We start from the raw sequence: 16,235 nt of genomic DNA, 5'->3' as shown, positions 1-16,235 counted from the left end.
AGCCTGAAAGAACTGAGTCCTGCCTCACATCAGATACCCCAAATGACTGAAAAGTCTAGATAGTTTAATTCTGTTGCCACTCTTCTGTGCCACTTGTGTGTTGGAGGAGGAATCAATTAATGCTTATGAAACAACTGGATGTTTCAAGAACCCATTTAAGTGGTGGGTTTGAAATCACTGTAGTGTTCATTGTGATTCAGAAATTATTGAAATGCTGAAGGCCACGTGCTTGATAACTGGAAGAAAAATAACAAATGATTGTGCAGTGGTTCAGCACTAAATGTTCCCTGAACTGGGTAAGACAAAGGGACTTTTTTGGGGGGAAATACCATCTGGTTTTTAATTGTGCATACTCCAAAGAGGGTGGAGTTTTGAGGCAGCACAGGAGTGGTAGTGTCTGTTGTTTCCATGCTTTTATTTGAATTTGCAGCTCCTGTTATTCTTTTAACACCATTTTTATACACTACATAAAACGTTTATTTAAAAATGTGTGCATCTTCTTGACTTTAACTTGATCTGCACAACCTATTCCACATTATGATATTAGAACATTTGTTTAATTGTTTATATGAATTTAGAGAAGCCTATTTTCTCCTTAAGTTGCCTGGGTTTTGGTATTTATTCAGACTAAGAAATGATGACAACTGAAACTTTCTTGCATTAATTTAGTTAAATTCCTCCAGTATAGCTAAAAATACATGATTTTAAAGAGAACAGGAATACAGCATTCAGATCTCATTCGTGTTTTGTTTATGAAATTTTGTAATCTGCTTTACTTTTGTTGTTCAGCTGTTTTTAGTTAATGCTCATATGTGGGCAGCATCTGAATGTTAGGCAGCTTGCTCACCCCACTCCGTGTTGCTGCTGTGGTGATTCAAAAATTGTGAGACTTTAGGAAAAGTCTGGAAGAGGTTTCTCAGTCTCCATGAGCATTAATTGCCAACCCTTCTGTCCCTTTTGCATCAGGACTGGTGAACAGTGTGCCTGTGCCTGTTAAACACCAGTTTACTGTATGAATTACAGAAGAAAATATTTATTTTTAAAAGAGCCATTTAACCCTGATGGTCATTTAACCCTGAACATGGACTGTTATGAAAAAGGTTTGAAAATAAACCTTAAGCACTATTTCAAAGGTAGAGCTAGAACGATATACTGTGATAGGTTTGGATACTTAATTTTAAATATCATTTGAGGATTCAGCTTTGCATTTCTTAGCATAACTCAGAATGTATTTATCCAAAATTAAATCTTTCAATTCATTTCAGTGCCTTCCAGATGTAGTTGCTGCCACTGGATGGGGTCAGATAGTTTTTTGTGGTTCTTGAGAAATCAAATTTAAAAGTTAATGAAATCTGCAAGTTCTCCTAACGTGTAGCAGTTCATTTTACAGGGGGTTTTGTTGTTCATGTGTGATACTGGAATGTCTGTATCAAAGCAATTCCAAGAGTTTTGTTCTCACAGAGACCCCCAAGTCTGACTGTATACTTGAGTATCATTTTGTGTTACCATCTAGAGAGCTACTTCAAGTACATGCAGTATGTTGGGTCAGTGTATAGCTATATCTGTGTGTAATAGAGCAGGACATAAAAAGTTTTCAAAAAGAAAGCATTGTGTGGGTTTTATTTTTTAAGGCAAGTAATTGCTTCATTGATCTGTTGTTTGCCTTTTCCTTGTAGCATAAAGGAGTGCCATGGGTTGCCACTTATAAATGGACAGAATTGTGATCCTTATGCAACAGTCTCTCTTGTGGGGCCTTCCAGGTAACATTTTAGTATTAAATGAATAAATCTAAAAATGCTGTGATGTTGAATTGGAAAAGCAAGTCATAGGTTTTAAACAAAATCTTTAAAATGCAGGAAAATGTTGCAGTGCTCTCATGTGTGCGTCACATCTCCATGGATACTGTTCTCTCCCCTTCCCTGCCATATGCTCGAGGCTGGGATGGTGTTTGGTCTCTCTGAATTGGCTGCACTAGTCAGGAGCCACTCCTGACTCAGTTCTTTCTTATGTTTTGTACTGGACTCTTGATTTCTGCACTGTACTTCCTGTAATCTGTTGAAATTCCTGTATGTCATGATACAGTCAGTTGCTCACTCACCTTCCTCTCTTCTCTGTTTTTCTTAACGTGTGAGTTTCTTTGCAGCAAATGTGTAGTAACTGGGAGGAGATGAGAGAGGAGAGTTTCTGGAACACCTTCAGGATGCTGCACTCCAATTCCCCACAGTTCAAATGTCTCCTTGTTTGGGATCAGTACTCCTCAATAACTGCTGGGTTTTTTCACTTAAGAGAAGTCCCCCATCCCTCACATTCACCATGTGCAAGTCCCTGCCCAACAAGGAGAATGAGTTTCATTTGCTTCTTTTTTGCCACATCAGACCCTTTCCTTTCTCCAGTGCTGAGGAATTGCCTTTGTGAGCATAGTGCCAGGATGTGTTTTACCATTGCTTTGCATGGAGCATTTTTTTTCTCCTTGGTAGTAAATGATTCAATTTTCAAGTTTGGCATGGGGGGCTTTTTGTTTTGTTTGTTTGGGATTTTCCTAAGAGGACTAGGGAGGCTCACCAGTTACACTTAGGAATCATGGGGCTGAATGGCAAAAGAGGTAAAGTGACATACATTTTCTGTTGGAGTCCTGTGATATGAATGTAAGTGGGAGAATGTTGGTCCCACAAAATATTTACCCTGCTAGTATGGGAATATATGTGCAAATCCGACAGGAATTCCTGGTTAAGATTTTCCAACCTTATTCATGTGTGACTCGTGTACCACGACTGGAATATTTATATGTCCAGTTCCTGAAAATAGGTAGTTGATACTTAGGGCAATTTTTCTTCTCCCTTGTCTGTTTTTTCTCACATATTTTATATTTCTTTCTTTTGAAAAGCCATTTTATACTAGCACAACCCTTTGCTAAATAAATAAATAAAACTGTATTCCTTTATAAAACTTGTAAAATTAAAAAAAATTATCAAAACCAATCCACAAGGAAGTGGGGGACAGTTGTTTTGTTTGACCCTGGGCTGCTTCATACCTAACATAAGCAGCAGTTGCTTTCAGAGAAAACCTTCAGTGTCTTGGGTGTAAGCCTCTGTCTGTAAAGAAGTAGTGGGTATTTCACCAACAAAAGAGGGTGAGAAAAACAAAAACTGCAGTTGAACAAGACAAGGAAAAGTGTGCTCATTACCTTTAGGCAGTAGTAAAGAAATGTAAATTTTAAATGCATTAGAAAATGTTGATGTATTTGAATTAATATATGTAAGTTTTATCCATTTGTAAAATGAAATACAACCTTTTGAGTTGGATAGATGCACAGTTAGCTAGATACAGCATTTAAAATTGTAACTCTTTAAACTGTATTGTGAAGATGAATTAATTTTATTTTAAGATTTTCCTCATTGATCAAAGTGAATTCTAGAACAACAAAGAAATGTTTTAACTTAAATGCATGGGTCCTTCTTGACAATAGAATGTTTTTATAATTGTGTGTTTAAGTTGTCTATGGTAAAAATTTTGCCACATTGGAACAGGAATGACCAAAAGAAGACCAAAGTTAAGAAGAAAACAAGCAATCCGCAGTTTAATGAAACATTTTATTTTGAGGTAACTTTTTGTGTGCTGTTCTTCCTGTTTATCTATTTTATGCAACCCTTCAGATATTTTTTAGCAAGCTGCATAGCAGTACAAAGCTCTCTTCAAGCAAATTGAAGAGCTTTAACTGGCCTCTCAAATGTAAGTGAATGACATATTTAAATTTCTGCCTGCCAGACAATAGCATTCCCCTCCAATTGCTGGGTGAAAAATTGCTTTCTCACAAGCACATGTGTGAAGGTAATTCCCTATCTTGAATCACTTTATATATCTGTTGCCATCCAGAGTCCTGAGATAACTTGAACCTATCCCAAGGACTTCTATTTAAATATTTTCAAGCTTGACCTAAAAAACCCAAGCAACATATTTATTTATTAAAGTAATTTAGTGATTATACCCAAAAAAGTTTATTTTAATTTTAAAAAAGTTAACTTTGTTGTTATTTAGGAGTCAATTTCAATTCTACATGAGTTATCTGACAATAAACATGAGTTTAAATTTTCATCTGATTTGTGTCAGTAATAAAGATTTGCATTTAAAACATGCTGTACTGAGAGCTGGAAGGAGTACAACTCTTGCATGTACCTCAAATGTATTATAATTTAGTGTGTTTTTATGAATCCTGCTCCTGCTGTGGGACTTGAGTGAGAAATAGTTTCATACCTCTGCACAGTTTCAATGCATGTTTGTGTTTCACTTGACCTGCTCAAGAATACTGAGTGTGATTTCTTAGGAAGTCAGATATCAGCATAAAAACGTGATCTAAACCACCCTGGTGACTTTTTGACTTAAGATTTATTGGAGTTAAATTGAGACTGCAGTCAGTCAAGAAATGAGGGAAGTGTAGATGAGAGGTTACAACTGTGTTGTGACAAGGACAAGAAGAGTGGGCTTCTTATTTGTTGTTTCTTTAAACATTTCAGAATTGACTTCAGTTTTTTCATGGGGCTCATGCTAAAGCAAAAGAAATTGTTGCCAGTTTCATGTCATACTAGTTGTTTTTTCTAATATATCTATACTGTAATTCCCTCATATATCAGTTAGCCTTCAGTAGCTTCTACAATGAACCCTTCTTGACCTATTTTTCTTCTGCTTTTTGGCAAAAGGCAGCTGCTTTGGTCAACTGGCCTTTTTTCTTTGTATAAGGAATAGTAACTATTTACCTGTGGTAGAGGAAGGGAGGGTTTTCTTTGATTTTTGCTATCCATAAATACAAAAAGTGTGTTAATAGGAGGAATTTACTTGCAGGTAACCAGGTCCAGCAGTTACACCAAAAAGTCCCAGTTTCAGGTGGAAGAAGAAGATATTGAGAAACTAGAAGTAAGGTATGTGGATTAGAAAGTGATATCATAGAATTATTAATGAATCATAATATTTTATTATCAAGAGAATAAATACCTGTTTTGTCTTAGTGTAGCTCCAGAGAATTACTGATCAGACTTGTAGAAAAGATGATGTAGAAAAATTCTCTTTTTTTTTTTTTTTTACTTGTATTTCTTACTGAAGATGAGTTTTTTTGTTTTGAAGTAAATAGTGGTTGAGTGTATCTAGCAGCCTAAACTTACTTCATGTGCCTGTGAATAAAGAGATATGAATACCTTCTATCAAATTATATTAATTTGGGCAGAATATTGGTAATAGAACTTGTACTGAAAGATACCAGCATACCTGATCCTAGCCTATAGTTTCAAATATAGTTGGCTGGTTTAATAAAAAAAGAGGGAAAAGCCTCTTTTATGAGATTCTTAAAATTTCACTTTGTTTTTTAGAGGAACATTTGTGTTTCATCTTTTCCTTGGAAATGCAAATACTCAAAGTATGTTCCCCTTTTCTGTTTTACCCTCAGAGCAGGTCTGTCTGTATTTATGCAATGTAGTTAGAGCTGCAGAGAGCCCTGTACTGAGTTTCTTTTCTTTATCGTGCTCCTGCACATACATGTACCAAATCTGCTGAATGACAGAAAGTCTTAAAGGCCAGCATGTGTTTCCTAGCAGGCATCAGAAGAAAAATTTAGCACTTAATCCAAATAGCCATTAACTTGGTATGTGCGTTTCTAATTATTAGCTTCATTAATTAGAAATGTATATTTCATTGTAGATGCAAATATATTTAGAAAAATAGTCATGCCCCAACAAATCTAGTTGTCTTTTGTTTCTGTTTTTTTTTTTTTTTTTTTGTTCTTAACAACTGCTGTCTGTCAGAAATGTCAGAGAGGTAAGAAGTAAGAGAACAAACCCAGGGTGCATGTCTGGAACCTGATTCCGTTTGAGGTTGTAAGCGTACGAGCTGCTGCTTGGAAAAACAAGCGCATGTGTTGGTGTGGTATTGCAGTGTGCCAGATTCTAGCAGTTAGGTAAATATTTAAATATATTGGTAGAAAAGCTCACTTGAATTTCCTGAGGAGAAATGTGCACAGTTTTGGGGGTGGAGACAGCGCAGAACCCGTACATTGTGCCAGTATCACTTTTATTTACTGATGCAAGGTCTGCAAGACTTAACTTTCACTGTTTGTTTCCTTATCTGTTCTTTATGGGCTAATAAGCCAGTTGTTTGAGTCTTCTTGATTTATTTAGAATGGAGTGAGATTTCTAACATTTGCTGCCTGCATGCATGTGGATTAGTGCTGTAAGGCAGTTATTGTAAACTTGCTTATTTCTCTCTGGGGGAAAAGAAAATGTAAGCTATGTTCTTGTTTTCAGGGTCGACCTATGGAATAATGGGAATCTGGTACAAGACATCTTTCTAGGAGAAATTAAAGTTCCTGTGAAGGTGTTAAGAAATGATTCCTTTCAAGCATGGTGAGAAATGGTGGTTTAGAAGTGAATTTGCTTCTGTCTTGCATGTTTTCCCTTGCAAAGGATATATTTTATTCTACCTATTTATTAAACCATGTCTTCCTGTTCTAATCTAGGTAAAACATGTTTCTAGAGTTTCCCTGCTCAGTACATTAACCTTGTCAGCAGGTATATTTAGCTCCGCTCTTCCCTGCCTGCACATAGTTGGTATGTTTGAGGGGGAAGTGTGGAGGGTGAAGGGAAGATGAATTGTGACTGTCTTTTGGTCAGGTTGTTGAATTTCAGTGATCTGTGTGTGCTCTTCAGCCTGCCCAGCAAACCTGGAGCTTTTAAGAATTGCATCACTTGTAATTAAATTCCTAAGTCAGACTTCCAGAATGATTGATGAAGAGTTTACTTGATCATTAAGTGCAGCTTATTTTTTTCTTCTTTGGGGGGGGTTCCAGAAGTATCTTCTAGAACCAACCCCACTTCACGTCAGGGGAACAGGCACATGGGCTGGAAGGGTGATGTATGAAGGGAGTTCAGGAAAGAAACACTAATGCATGGGGCATCTCAGCACCCTCCCTTCTGATGTTTTTGGGAGCAGGAGCCCATCTCTAGCTCCTATACTGTCCCAAATGCTTAAACAGCAGGAAGGGATGAGTGGAAGGGATTTGAGCGACTTCAAGTGTGTAAAATACTCTGCTTTTAGTGAGCCTTTCAGTATAGAGAAAGCATGGAGGAAGCACTTTCATATCCACACAGAAAACACATGGGAAGGAAGTGTGCTAATAGGAACTAAATGTAACAGGTCTTGGCCAGGAACCATTATGGCTCTGCTCCATGTACCCACCTCAGGCTCCAAGTGTCTTGGATGGTGAGCTGAGACTCTTGGTGTTTGAATGTGAGCCTGTTGGAGTTTCTGTTTTTTACACAGTGGTGTATTGCAGGCAGTGTCTCATCAACAGCTGTATGACCATATCATAAAACCAGGCCTCTGTTAACAACCTGCTGAGAGAAAGATTGTATCAGCATGGGCTCAGTGCCAGTTTTTGTGGAGATTTTTTGAATTGGCCTAACTCAAGTGTGGTTCTCTTGAGTGTGCCTGCTAATATGCTGTGTAGGCACACCTTGCATTGCACATCCTCATATCCAAGTATGATCTGCTCATCAAAACAGTTCTGTGATTAAAAATAATAAATCTTTTATACTATTACTAATTTGCATAATATGATTTTGAATGCAGCTGAAGTACAGCAGAGAAATTATCTTTTTTACTAAATACTTGGAAAATAAGCCTAAGAATCAACGCTGTTAAGGAGAGGTTCTCCTGGTAAATCAGTTTTATTTTATGTTAGCATGCCTTCATGGCCACTGCATCTGATTATGAAAAAAAGAAGTCTGATCGCCTGGTTGTAGAAGTCCAAATATACGTGGTTGCAAAAGAATATTTGGAGATGGGGTTTCAATTTGTTGGGGTGAGTGTTGAAACTACTGACACACCACTTAAAAGCTGTTAGCATTTTTGTAGGGCTGCACCTCCTATTGGAATACAGTGAAACTGCAGTCAATTAATGGTTTGATATATTTTGTATTGAAAGTAGGAAAAAAATCTGCTTTTTCCCCATATCTTTTTTGAGTGGAGCCTGTTAATGTTATGTGATGTTTTTCTGATCTCAGACAAAATCATTTAAATTCTTCACACTACCTCTTTCACCTGCAGTGTCCAACACCCTAAATATAACCTAGATGTAAAATGAGATGGCCCAGTGTAATCTCAAACTATTCCTGCTAACCTACAAAATGTATATGATATTTTACTGTTTGCATAGATGTGAGAAATTAAATTCCGTTATGTGTTAAAGATGAATTAAAAGCTGCTCAGTTTTTTACTTTTGTGTCTCAACAAGGGGGGTTGTGAATTTTTTGCAGTTTTTCAGATATACTATATGTGTACTGAAATAGTTAAATGTGATACTTTGCTTTATTATAGAATTAGTCAAATGAATGAAATAGGTATCTAATATTTTATAATCGTCCTATTGCTTACAGGTACTTACTTCAGCCAAGAGAAAATGGAAACAAGTCTTCTAAAACTGATGATTTGGGATCACTTAGGTTAAATATCTGTTACACTGAAGACTGTGTACTTCCATCTGAGTACTACACTTCTCTAAGGAACTTGCTGCTAAAATCTTCAGATGTTCAGGTACTTCTGTTGAAAATTTAATTTAAGTGAAAACTGAAAATGGATTATGCTGTTGTGAGACAATATGAATTACTCGTGTCTAGATAATTGTTTTTGTTTCTTTGTGGTAATTAGTCTGTTACACCCAGATGAACAGCTTTTAGAGCTTTTACTTCTGCTCCAAAGTACCAGGATTTTCTTCTTATTATAGAAGAACTGATGGAGACGGGGAAATAACCTGTGCTATGTGCCTGGAGGAGATAAAATACTTTCTTATCATGGGTTGCTCTTTTCAACATTGTATTTTTCCATTGGCCTCTATTAGCCTCTTGGATTTAGAGGTTTTCCAGGGACAATGATTCATTATTGGCACTGAAGGGCAGATAATTAACAAAAGGTAAAAAAAAAAAAAAAAAAAAAAGAAAATTAACAAAAGATAATTAACAATTAATAATTCTGATCTACTTCAGAATTTATTTCAAATTCTATTTCTGAATTGCTTCTGCCTTCCCTAGGATGTTGATCAGCATGACTGAATTTCTCACCAGGACATGGTGACAAAGAGGGAAGTGTGGTAGACGGTTTGCTTAACATTGGGACAGGAATGAAATTGTAGGACTTTGTAGTCTTAGGTCTTTAACAGCTTTTTATCAATTCAGTGTTAATGAAGTACTAACAAAGGAGAAGAAAGATAGAAGAAGCAGATGTGACTAAAATTTTTGCTGGCCCATATTCAAATACTGGTTCACTGGAATTCAGTAATGGCTGAGTTTATAGGTAGCAGCAGTCAGTAGCTGTCTTTTCGACTGAAATAATATAGTTTTTGTATTGAAATTTCCAACTGTACAGTGGCAACAAACACTTTGTCCCTTGATTATAGTTTTAAAAATTCTATAAAGATACATGACATTTTAGTAAAACAGTTGTTTTTCTGCCTCTAACTTGGATTTGTGACAAAGCCATAGTTTAACCCTTTAGGGAGAATGAGTAGGATGAGTAGCTACCGAATTCCATTCATAAATGTATTTATAGAGTAGATAAAATTAATATGCAATTAAGTATCTCTGGAATTGAAGCTTTTAATTGCCATGTTACACAGCAAATATTGAAAGTTTCTGTTAACGAACTGTGTCTATAGTCTCATTAGATTTAATCTGTACTTTTTCAAATAAATGAAGAACATTTAACTACTTTACTCAGATTTCATACTCTGCTTTCTCACAGCCTATTTCTGCATCTGCTGCCTACATTCTGAGTGAAGTGTGTCGAGACAAGTACGATGCTGTGCTGCCCCTGGTACGGCTGTTGCTGCACCACCATAAGCTGGTTCCCTTTGTTGCAGCAGTGGCAGAACTAGATCTGAAGGACACCCAGTACGTATTTCATGTTTACTGATGTCATGCTTTCTAAAATTAATCTCAGAGTTTCACAGGGCTTCATGATACAACACTGACAAGTAAGCCCTTTGGTTTTGTTTCTCTCACATAAAACTGACTAAATGTATTAATCTTTTAATGCTAGTTTTTAAAAACATTCTTTAAATCACTTTGAAGCTGGGTTTCAGAGTTAAGGGTGCTGGGCAGTTGAGTAAAACTTTGTCTTAGAGTAGATAGTTTTTATTTTAAATGTCTTTATTTGGCCACTCTTCAAATTTTACTGTACGTTGGATTGGAATTTATAAACTTATATGGAACTTAATAGATGGAACATCTTTAAATTGCTGCAAATCTTATGCTGTGTCCTTTAACACGTGGCTTAAATGAGGGCTACTCTTTTTCTGCAAAGATGCCATGTAATTAAGAATGTGGTCTGCATGCCTTGCAAGTAGGAAACATGGGAGCTTTTCCAAGTAGCAGCATATGGTCTGTGAATTTGCAGTTCTGTGGTTAGGAGAGAAATAAAGCAGATGTGAGTAGCAACCACTGCGGTGCCGGGTCATGTTCAGTGGAGGTGTGGGAGGGATTTTGTCACCACAGGACAGTTCATTTCAAAGCACTTCATCTTGATTTAAATAGTGCGAGACAGCTTAACTGTGTGGAAAGAGGTGACTCATAGAAAATAATTTTCTAAACTGCATTTTAGTACACACATTCCATTGTAATTGAACTGTAACAAAGGGATCTTAAAGTAAATCTCTCAGATTAGAAAGATACACTTTGCACAGCTGGCTGTCAGTTTTCTTCAACTGCTGTAATGAATAAAAAAGTAACCTTGGATTAAATGTGTTTTGGCTTAAGTGTCTGGGTTTATTGGTGTAGTGCAGCAGTGTGCTGCAGCTCCAGATTTTTTTTTTATCACAACTACTGGAGGAGGAATTGTATATTGCTGAGGTGCAATTTTTCATTATTTTGGTATTATCTTCAGTTGTTCTTTCTCATGTTCTGTACTGTAGTATAACTTTAGTTGTTATAATTTCTTAGGCTTTTTCTAATAGTTTTATTTATGTTCCTGTGTTTGGTAATTGTTGTAATAATATTCTTGTTTATACTCTTTGTTACTGAGTGCCATTGCGAACTTGGTGTATACATTCTGGAATTCCTGATTGAAATATATGAAAAATACTGTTTAAAATAATTATTTAATAGCAAGAGAGAGTATAAATTGAATTTTGTAACAGAACATGCTTTTTCCCTGTTCAAATGAAATAATTTCTTTTCTTACAGAGAAGCAAACACAATCTTCAGAGGCAACTCATTAGCAACTCGGTGTGTAGATGAAATGATGAAAATAGTGGGGAAGCACTACCTAAAGGTCACTTTGAAACCTGTTATTGATGAGGTAGGTTGTCCTACTGAAACTTCTTTGGGGATGCTCAGCCCCCTGTGGTATCCTTATCTGTTGCATAGGCATTCTTTTTTCAGCTCTGTGGTAGGAATCACTCAGGTAGGGAAATCCTAGAATTAACTGAGCAATAATTAATTGGTTAAGTTTAGTGGGAGGAGCTGTGGTTTGGTATTTACATTCCAGATATTTCTAAATAAACAGTCCCTGAAAGTCATTCCAGCCTCTGACACATTGCAGAATTTGCCCATGTGATGCTTTAGGCAATCAATCCATTTGAAAAGCCACAAACAAAAGAGGATGATCATTGCACGTTGTTAGGGATGGTTAGAACCTATTTACAATTTTATTCCTAAATCTAAGAATCTGGTTTTAAATGGGTGCATGTCCACACTTTGTCTGAAAAATTGAAGTCCTATAGTTTTATTTGTTTGTTTCAGATATGTGAGTCTCCTAAACCCTGTGAAATAGATCCCATCAAATTAAGAGAAGGGGATAACGTGGAAATTAATATGGTGAGTTTCCCAACTGGTCTCAAAATCTGAAAGAAAAGCATTTTTGAAAGCAGCTCTTTGTAATGGAAAATTAACAACTCATAGTGGCAAATATAACTCTGTTTTCAGAGTAAACAAAGAGAAAGCTGTATTTTCTTATCCCTCTTTATGAACACGGCAATGAAAAAGTCCAGTGGAAAACAGGACAGAGGAGAAGCTAAAGATGACAGTCATTCTTACTAGTTTTTTTGGTATTTTGATTTCTGATGTCCTGTACTCAGCATCTAGATTATGCTGTACCTAATTAGACCTGCTCTAGCATTTTTCATTGAAGTTTTATTGCAGCAACTATAGCCTTAAACATCAGCAGCCAGCAAAAGTTAATGTTCACTTTGTATACATGGGAAATGCTCCTTTCATGTTGTCAAATTACAAAACCCAGTATTTATAGGTAGCTTTTGTTGCTAAACAGTGCTTATATACTTCAAGTAAATATCATTAAACTACCTTTTACTAGTAGTAATGCCATATAAACATTTTGAGGCTTTTAAATTATGCACTGTACTGAAGTTCAGTATTGAATAGTCAGTGTTATGTTTGTGCTGAGGGGGAGAAAAAGGGAGAAATGTAGATGTTCATGGTCTGAAAAAAAACCCCACCTTTTTTCATAATTGCAGGAAAATCTCCGCTATTACGTGGACAAAGTGTTCCGTGAAATAGTGCGGTCGAGTATAAGTTGTCCTACCCTAATGTGTGATGTTTTCTATTCTTTGAGGCATCTGGCTGCCAAAAGATTCCCAAGTAAGTGTTCTCTAAAAACTTCTGAAAGTAGTGTTTGGACTGAAAACTTCTGTGGTTACCTTATGGGGATTGTTAAAATTCTTGTCTTGTCCAAAGCTGTGCCCTGAACTTTGACAGTCGGGCATTTGTAAGTTATAGTGAAACTTCATGGTCAGTCAAGAGGCTTTTTTTGTTTTCTGATACAAAAGTATAGAAAGTCAAATTGCAAGACAGCAGCAAATGAGAAGTCATCAAAAAAAGTACAAGAGAATGGAAGAAAAGCACAAGCAATACAAATCATAAAACAAAGTGATTTATTTGAAAGATACTTAAAATTTGTAAGAGCTGTTCTGTTCATTGCTTCTAAAGAACCAAGATGTGAACTTGAAAATCAGTTTGGCATTTGCATCTTTCCATGAACTGTCACTCTGTTAACAATGACCAGCTTATTCATAACTTCTGTGAAGTTAGCTTTAGTACTACTATAGCTAAATGGGTTATGGGTAGTTTTGAGGAGGTTGGATAATAGAAATTATTTAATGGGTTTGTAAATATGACCAGTATTAGAATAGCTTTATTCTTTCAGAATGGTTTTAATATAGGAGTTATGTAGTGAGTCTGAAATACTCATAGTTTAGTCAAATAAAATCTGAAAAATCCTGTAGTAAGCTACAGGTGAAGTATATGCACCTCATAATGTGGAACATTTCTCTGATTCATGTCTATCACTGAAACTGAGCCATAAATTGCTCTAGTTTAGACAGTCCTTTCAGAAAGGCTGACTTACTAGATCAGATTGAAGTGGTCACTATAGCAAGCATGTATTTCCCAGTATAAAAGTAAATGTACCCAAAATATTTAAGGAGAAAACTCTCATTTACAGCATCAAAATTATATAACAGCATGGGTTTATGATGCAACTCAGAATTGCAATTTTATTTGTTCCTATATGTTGACTGTGTTTGTCATGCAGCATTAATGTATTTGAGTTGTCAGTGAGTAGCTTTCCAGGTGAATAAATCCAGAGTTTAGAGGCAGCTGGTGCAGCATTTTATCTCTGGGTGCAGCATCCAGCCAGACCTAGTCAACTGTGTATGTAAAGGCTTGCAATCATCTCATCCTTCCTCCCAGTGGAGACTGATGAGCCAGCTGTATGGGAATAGAACTTCTTTTCAGATAAATAAGCAATAAACACTCCACTACAAGGAGGATATTTCTTACCATGACCACCTTTCTCATTTCATGCACTTCATTGATTTTTCTATTCTATTTTAAAATACAAATGTCTCCTCTGATGTTATCTTCTTAAGGATTTTTATGTTAACTGTCTTCATGATTTCCTGTTAAGCTCAGTGCATGTTACATTTCATGGTTTTTCTCTGCAGATGACCCTCATGTACAGTATTCTGCAGTGAGCAGCTTTGTGTTTCTTCGTTTCTTTGCTGTAGCCGTAGTCTCACCTCATACTTTTCATTTACGACCTCATCATCCAGTAAGTCATGTGAAGCTTTGTTCTGTTTTATTCATACTGTCAGATCTGTTGGTGTGGGAAGGCATAAGTTACTTTCAGTCACTGGGAAATCAGATGGCTAAATGTCTCTAGGTTCAGTTTCCAAAGGAAATAAGATATTTGCAATTCTTTAAGCATCAGATACTTCAGTCCTTATGGGGTGTTCTCAAATGATGTAGAAGAGCTTTCAGTATTAACTATGCTGTGCTTTTTTTGACATTGTGCTTCTTGTGTCAAATAGCAACATGACTGAGAGTCCTTTCAGGTATAACCCTAAACTGCCTTGGTTCTTTCCACTAAGGAAGTTAAACATCCAGACATTTATAGCCATTTGGGTCTTTGGCAAAGGTTGTAGCATTATCCAGTAATTGGTTGGTGTATTTATCCTGGACTCCACTAATTGCAATTTGGGTTGACAAATTTTCCATTTTTTTCATTTGTCAAGTAGATACACATTACAAAAAAAAGTCAAAGGCAGGAACATCAAGATTAAAAAACCTGTATTATTTTTCACATTAAATACAGAAAATATATGAAGTCTGCTGTTCCAGAGGTTATCATTATTACCTTATTTTATCTGCTTAGGTGTGTTGTGTCTTCAAAAGAAAAAGATAAACGTACTCAAATTCATTTCTTTGACATTATCCAGTTTTTCAAGTAAAAAAACTACAGAATTTTACCACTTGAGAGTTAAACATCTAAAAGGGAACAGCAAGGCAACCTTTGTGTTTATAATTCTGTATTAGAATGCCATCAGTGAGGTAGCAAAAAAATAAAGTAAAAGTATTAAAGACAAAGTTTTAAATTTCATTTTATTATGAAAACTCGTGTATTTGTCCAGCAGTAGTTCATTATGTTTATTGTTAAAGAAGTTTGTTAGATGTGTAATAAGGATTACAGGATTCGAGGGTTTCAGATGTTTTATAGGTAAAATATTTCCCTAGCACTAATATTAAATTCTAGTGGTAGTGACTAAAACATGAAACATTATGCAGTAGCTAATAAACTATATAATATTTCATATGCATTTTTTTCTTTTGGGGCAAATATAAGGAATGTTGATATACCAAATGTACTATATTGTGTAATATAGTAACTTTTTTAACATTTTAATTTTTAAAGCAGTTTTACCTGGAACTGTGAAAAAAATATGACTTCTAAATTTTGTTTCGTTGTTTTAGGATACACAGACTTCTAGAACATTAACTCTTATATCAAAAGCCATCCAGACTTTGGGGAGCTGGGGAAGTTTGACCAAAACCAAACTTGTAAGGCTATTAAAATTCCTTCTCATTTAAAATATTGTGTTTATTGAAAGTTCATATGAAAGTTTATTTATGTCAATATACTTTTACTTTCAGTCAAGTTTCAAGGAGACATTTATGTGTGAGTTTTTCAAAACATTTCAAGAAGAAAAATTTACTGAATCTGTTAAAAAGGTACCTTTCAACTGTATTCTTTTTTTATTGTTGGTGTATATCTGATCAGTCTTCATTATTAAAAGGTTGTGTTGGTGTTTGGTTTTCTACTAGAGAGAAAGAAAAGTTGTGGTCTGTTTCAGACATAATAAAACCCCCAAATCAAAAAACAACATAGCAAAACCAATGCAGTCAAATGCACAAGAGTTACACATAGTGAATTAACCTAATTTAGTTTAAGAAGTAAAGTGTACAGCTTTTGAAAGAGATTTTATTGGCTCTGCTGTTTAGGAACTCTTTAGAGAAAGCTTGTGTGACTTCTGCACATCCCTTGTTATATTATTCCAAGGCCCTACCATATGTTATCATTTGTTGCATAAAATAATTGTTCTGTTCAAGGAGAAAATGTACATTTTTATTTTCAGAATAGTTTTTGGGGTTTTTGTGTTTCTGAATATTGTATGTTTATATTCCCTGTGTTTTTTTTCCTGAAGTTCCTGGATGATGTTTCCTCTACTGAGAGTAAAGAGCCCAGTGGTGTGAGCGAACCAGTACATCTAAAAGAAGGGTAAATACATTTTGAATTTATATTGTCCATAACAGAATTGACTTCAGTCTTCTTCCATTAATGCCAGATTCAGATTGATGCTTATTAAAATGTCTGATATACTGTAGAAATTACTGTATTTGTAATTTAGA

The 16,235-nt window shown here is 35.6% G+C and overlaps 1 protein-coding gene across 2 annotated transcripts in view; it reads left to right on the top strand.

Moving 5' to 3' along the window:
• RASA2 (RAS p21 protein activator 2) overlaps positions 1 to 16,235 on the top strand; it is a 46,288-nt gene that overhangs the window by 22,181 nt on the left and 7,872 nt on the right. For both annotated transcript variants that reach the window (XM_062499173.1, XM_062499174.1), the window contains 13 exons: positions 1,677 to 1,760; positions 3,528 to 3,600; positions 4,837 to 4,913; positions 6,288 to 6,386; positions 8,418 to 8,574; positions 9,778 to 9,926; positions 11,217 to 11,331; positions 11,775 to 11,849; positions 12,506 to 12,629; positions 13,994 to 14,100; positions 15,300 to 15,386; positions 15,480 to 15,557; positions 16,031 to 16,104. In XM_062499173.1, coding sequence (XP_062355157.1) covers positions 1,677 to 1,760; positions 3,528 to 3,600; positions 4,837 to 4,913; positions 6,288 to 6,386; positions 8,418 to 8,574; positions 9,778 to 9,926; positions 11,217 to 11,331; positions 11,775 to 11,849; positions 12,506 to 12,629; positions 13,994 to 14,100; positions 15,300 to 15,386; positions 15,480 to 15,557; positions 16,031 to 16,104 — 1,299 coding nt within the window. The remainder of the gene's footprint in view (positions 1 to 1,676; positions 1,761 to 3,527; positions 3,601 to 4,836; positions 4,914 to 6,287; positions 6,387 to 8,417; positions 8,575 to 9,777; positions 9,927 to 11,216; positions 11,332 to 11,774; positions 11,850 to 12,505; positions 12,630 to 13,993; positions 14,101 to 15,299; positions 15,387 to 15,479; positions 15,558 to 16,030; positions 16,105 to 16,235) is intronic.

Source organism: Cinclus cinclus, chromosome 10, assembly GCF_963662255.1.
Source record: "Cinclus cinclus chromosome 10, bCinCin1.1, whole genome shotgun sequence".
Taxonomy (NCBI): Eukaryota; Metazoa; Chordata; class Aves; order Passeriformes; family Cinclidae; genus Cinclus; species Cinclus cinclus.
The sequence above is the reverse complement of the archived record's forward strand: the minus strand, read 5'-3'. Positions and strand labels throughout refer to the sequence as shown.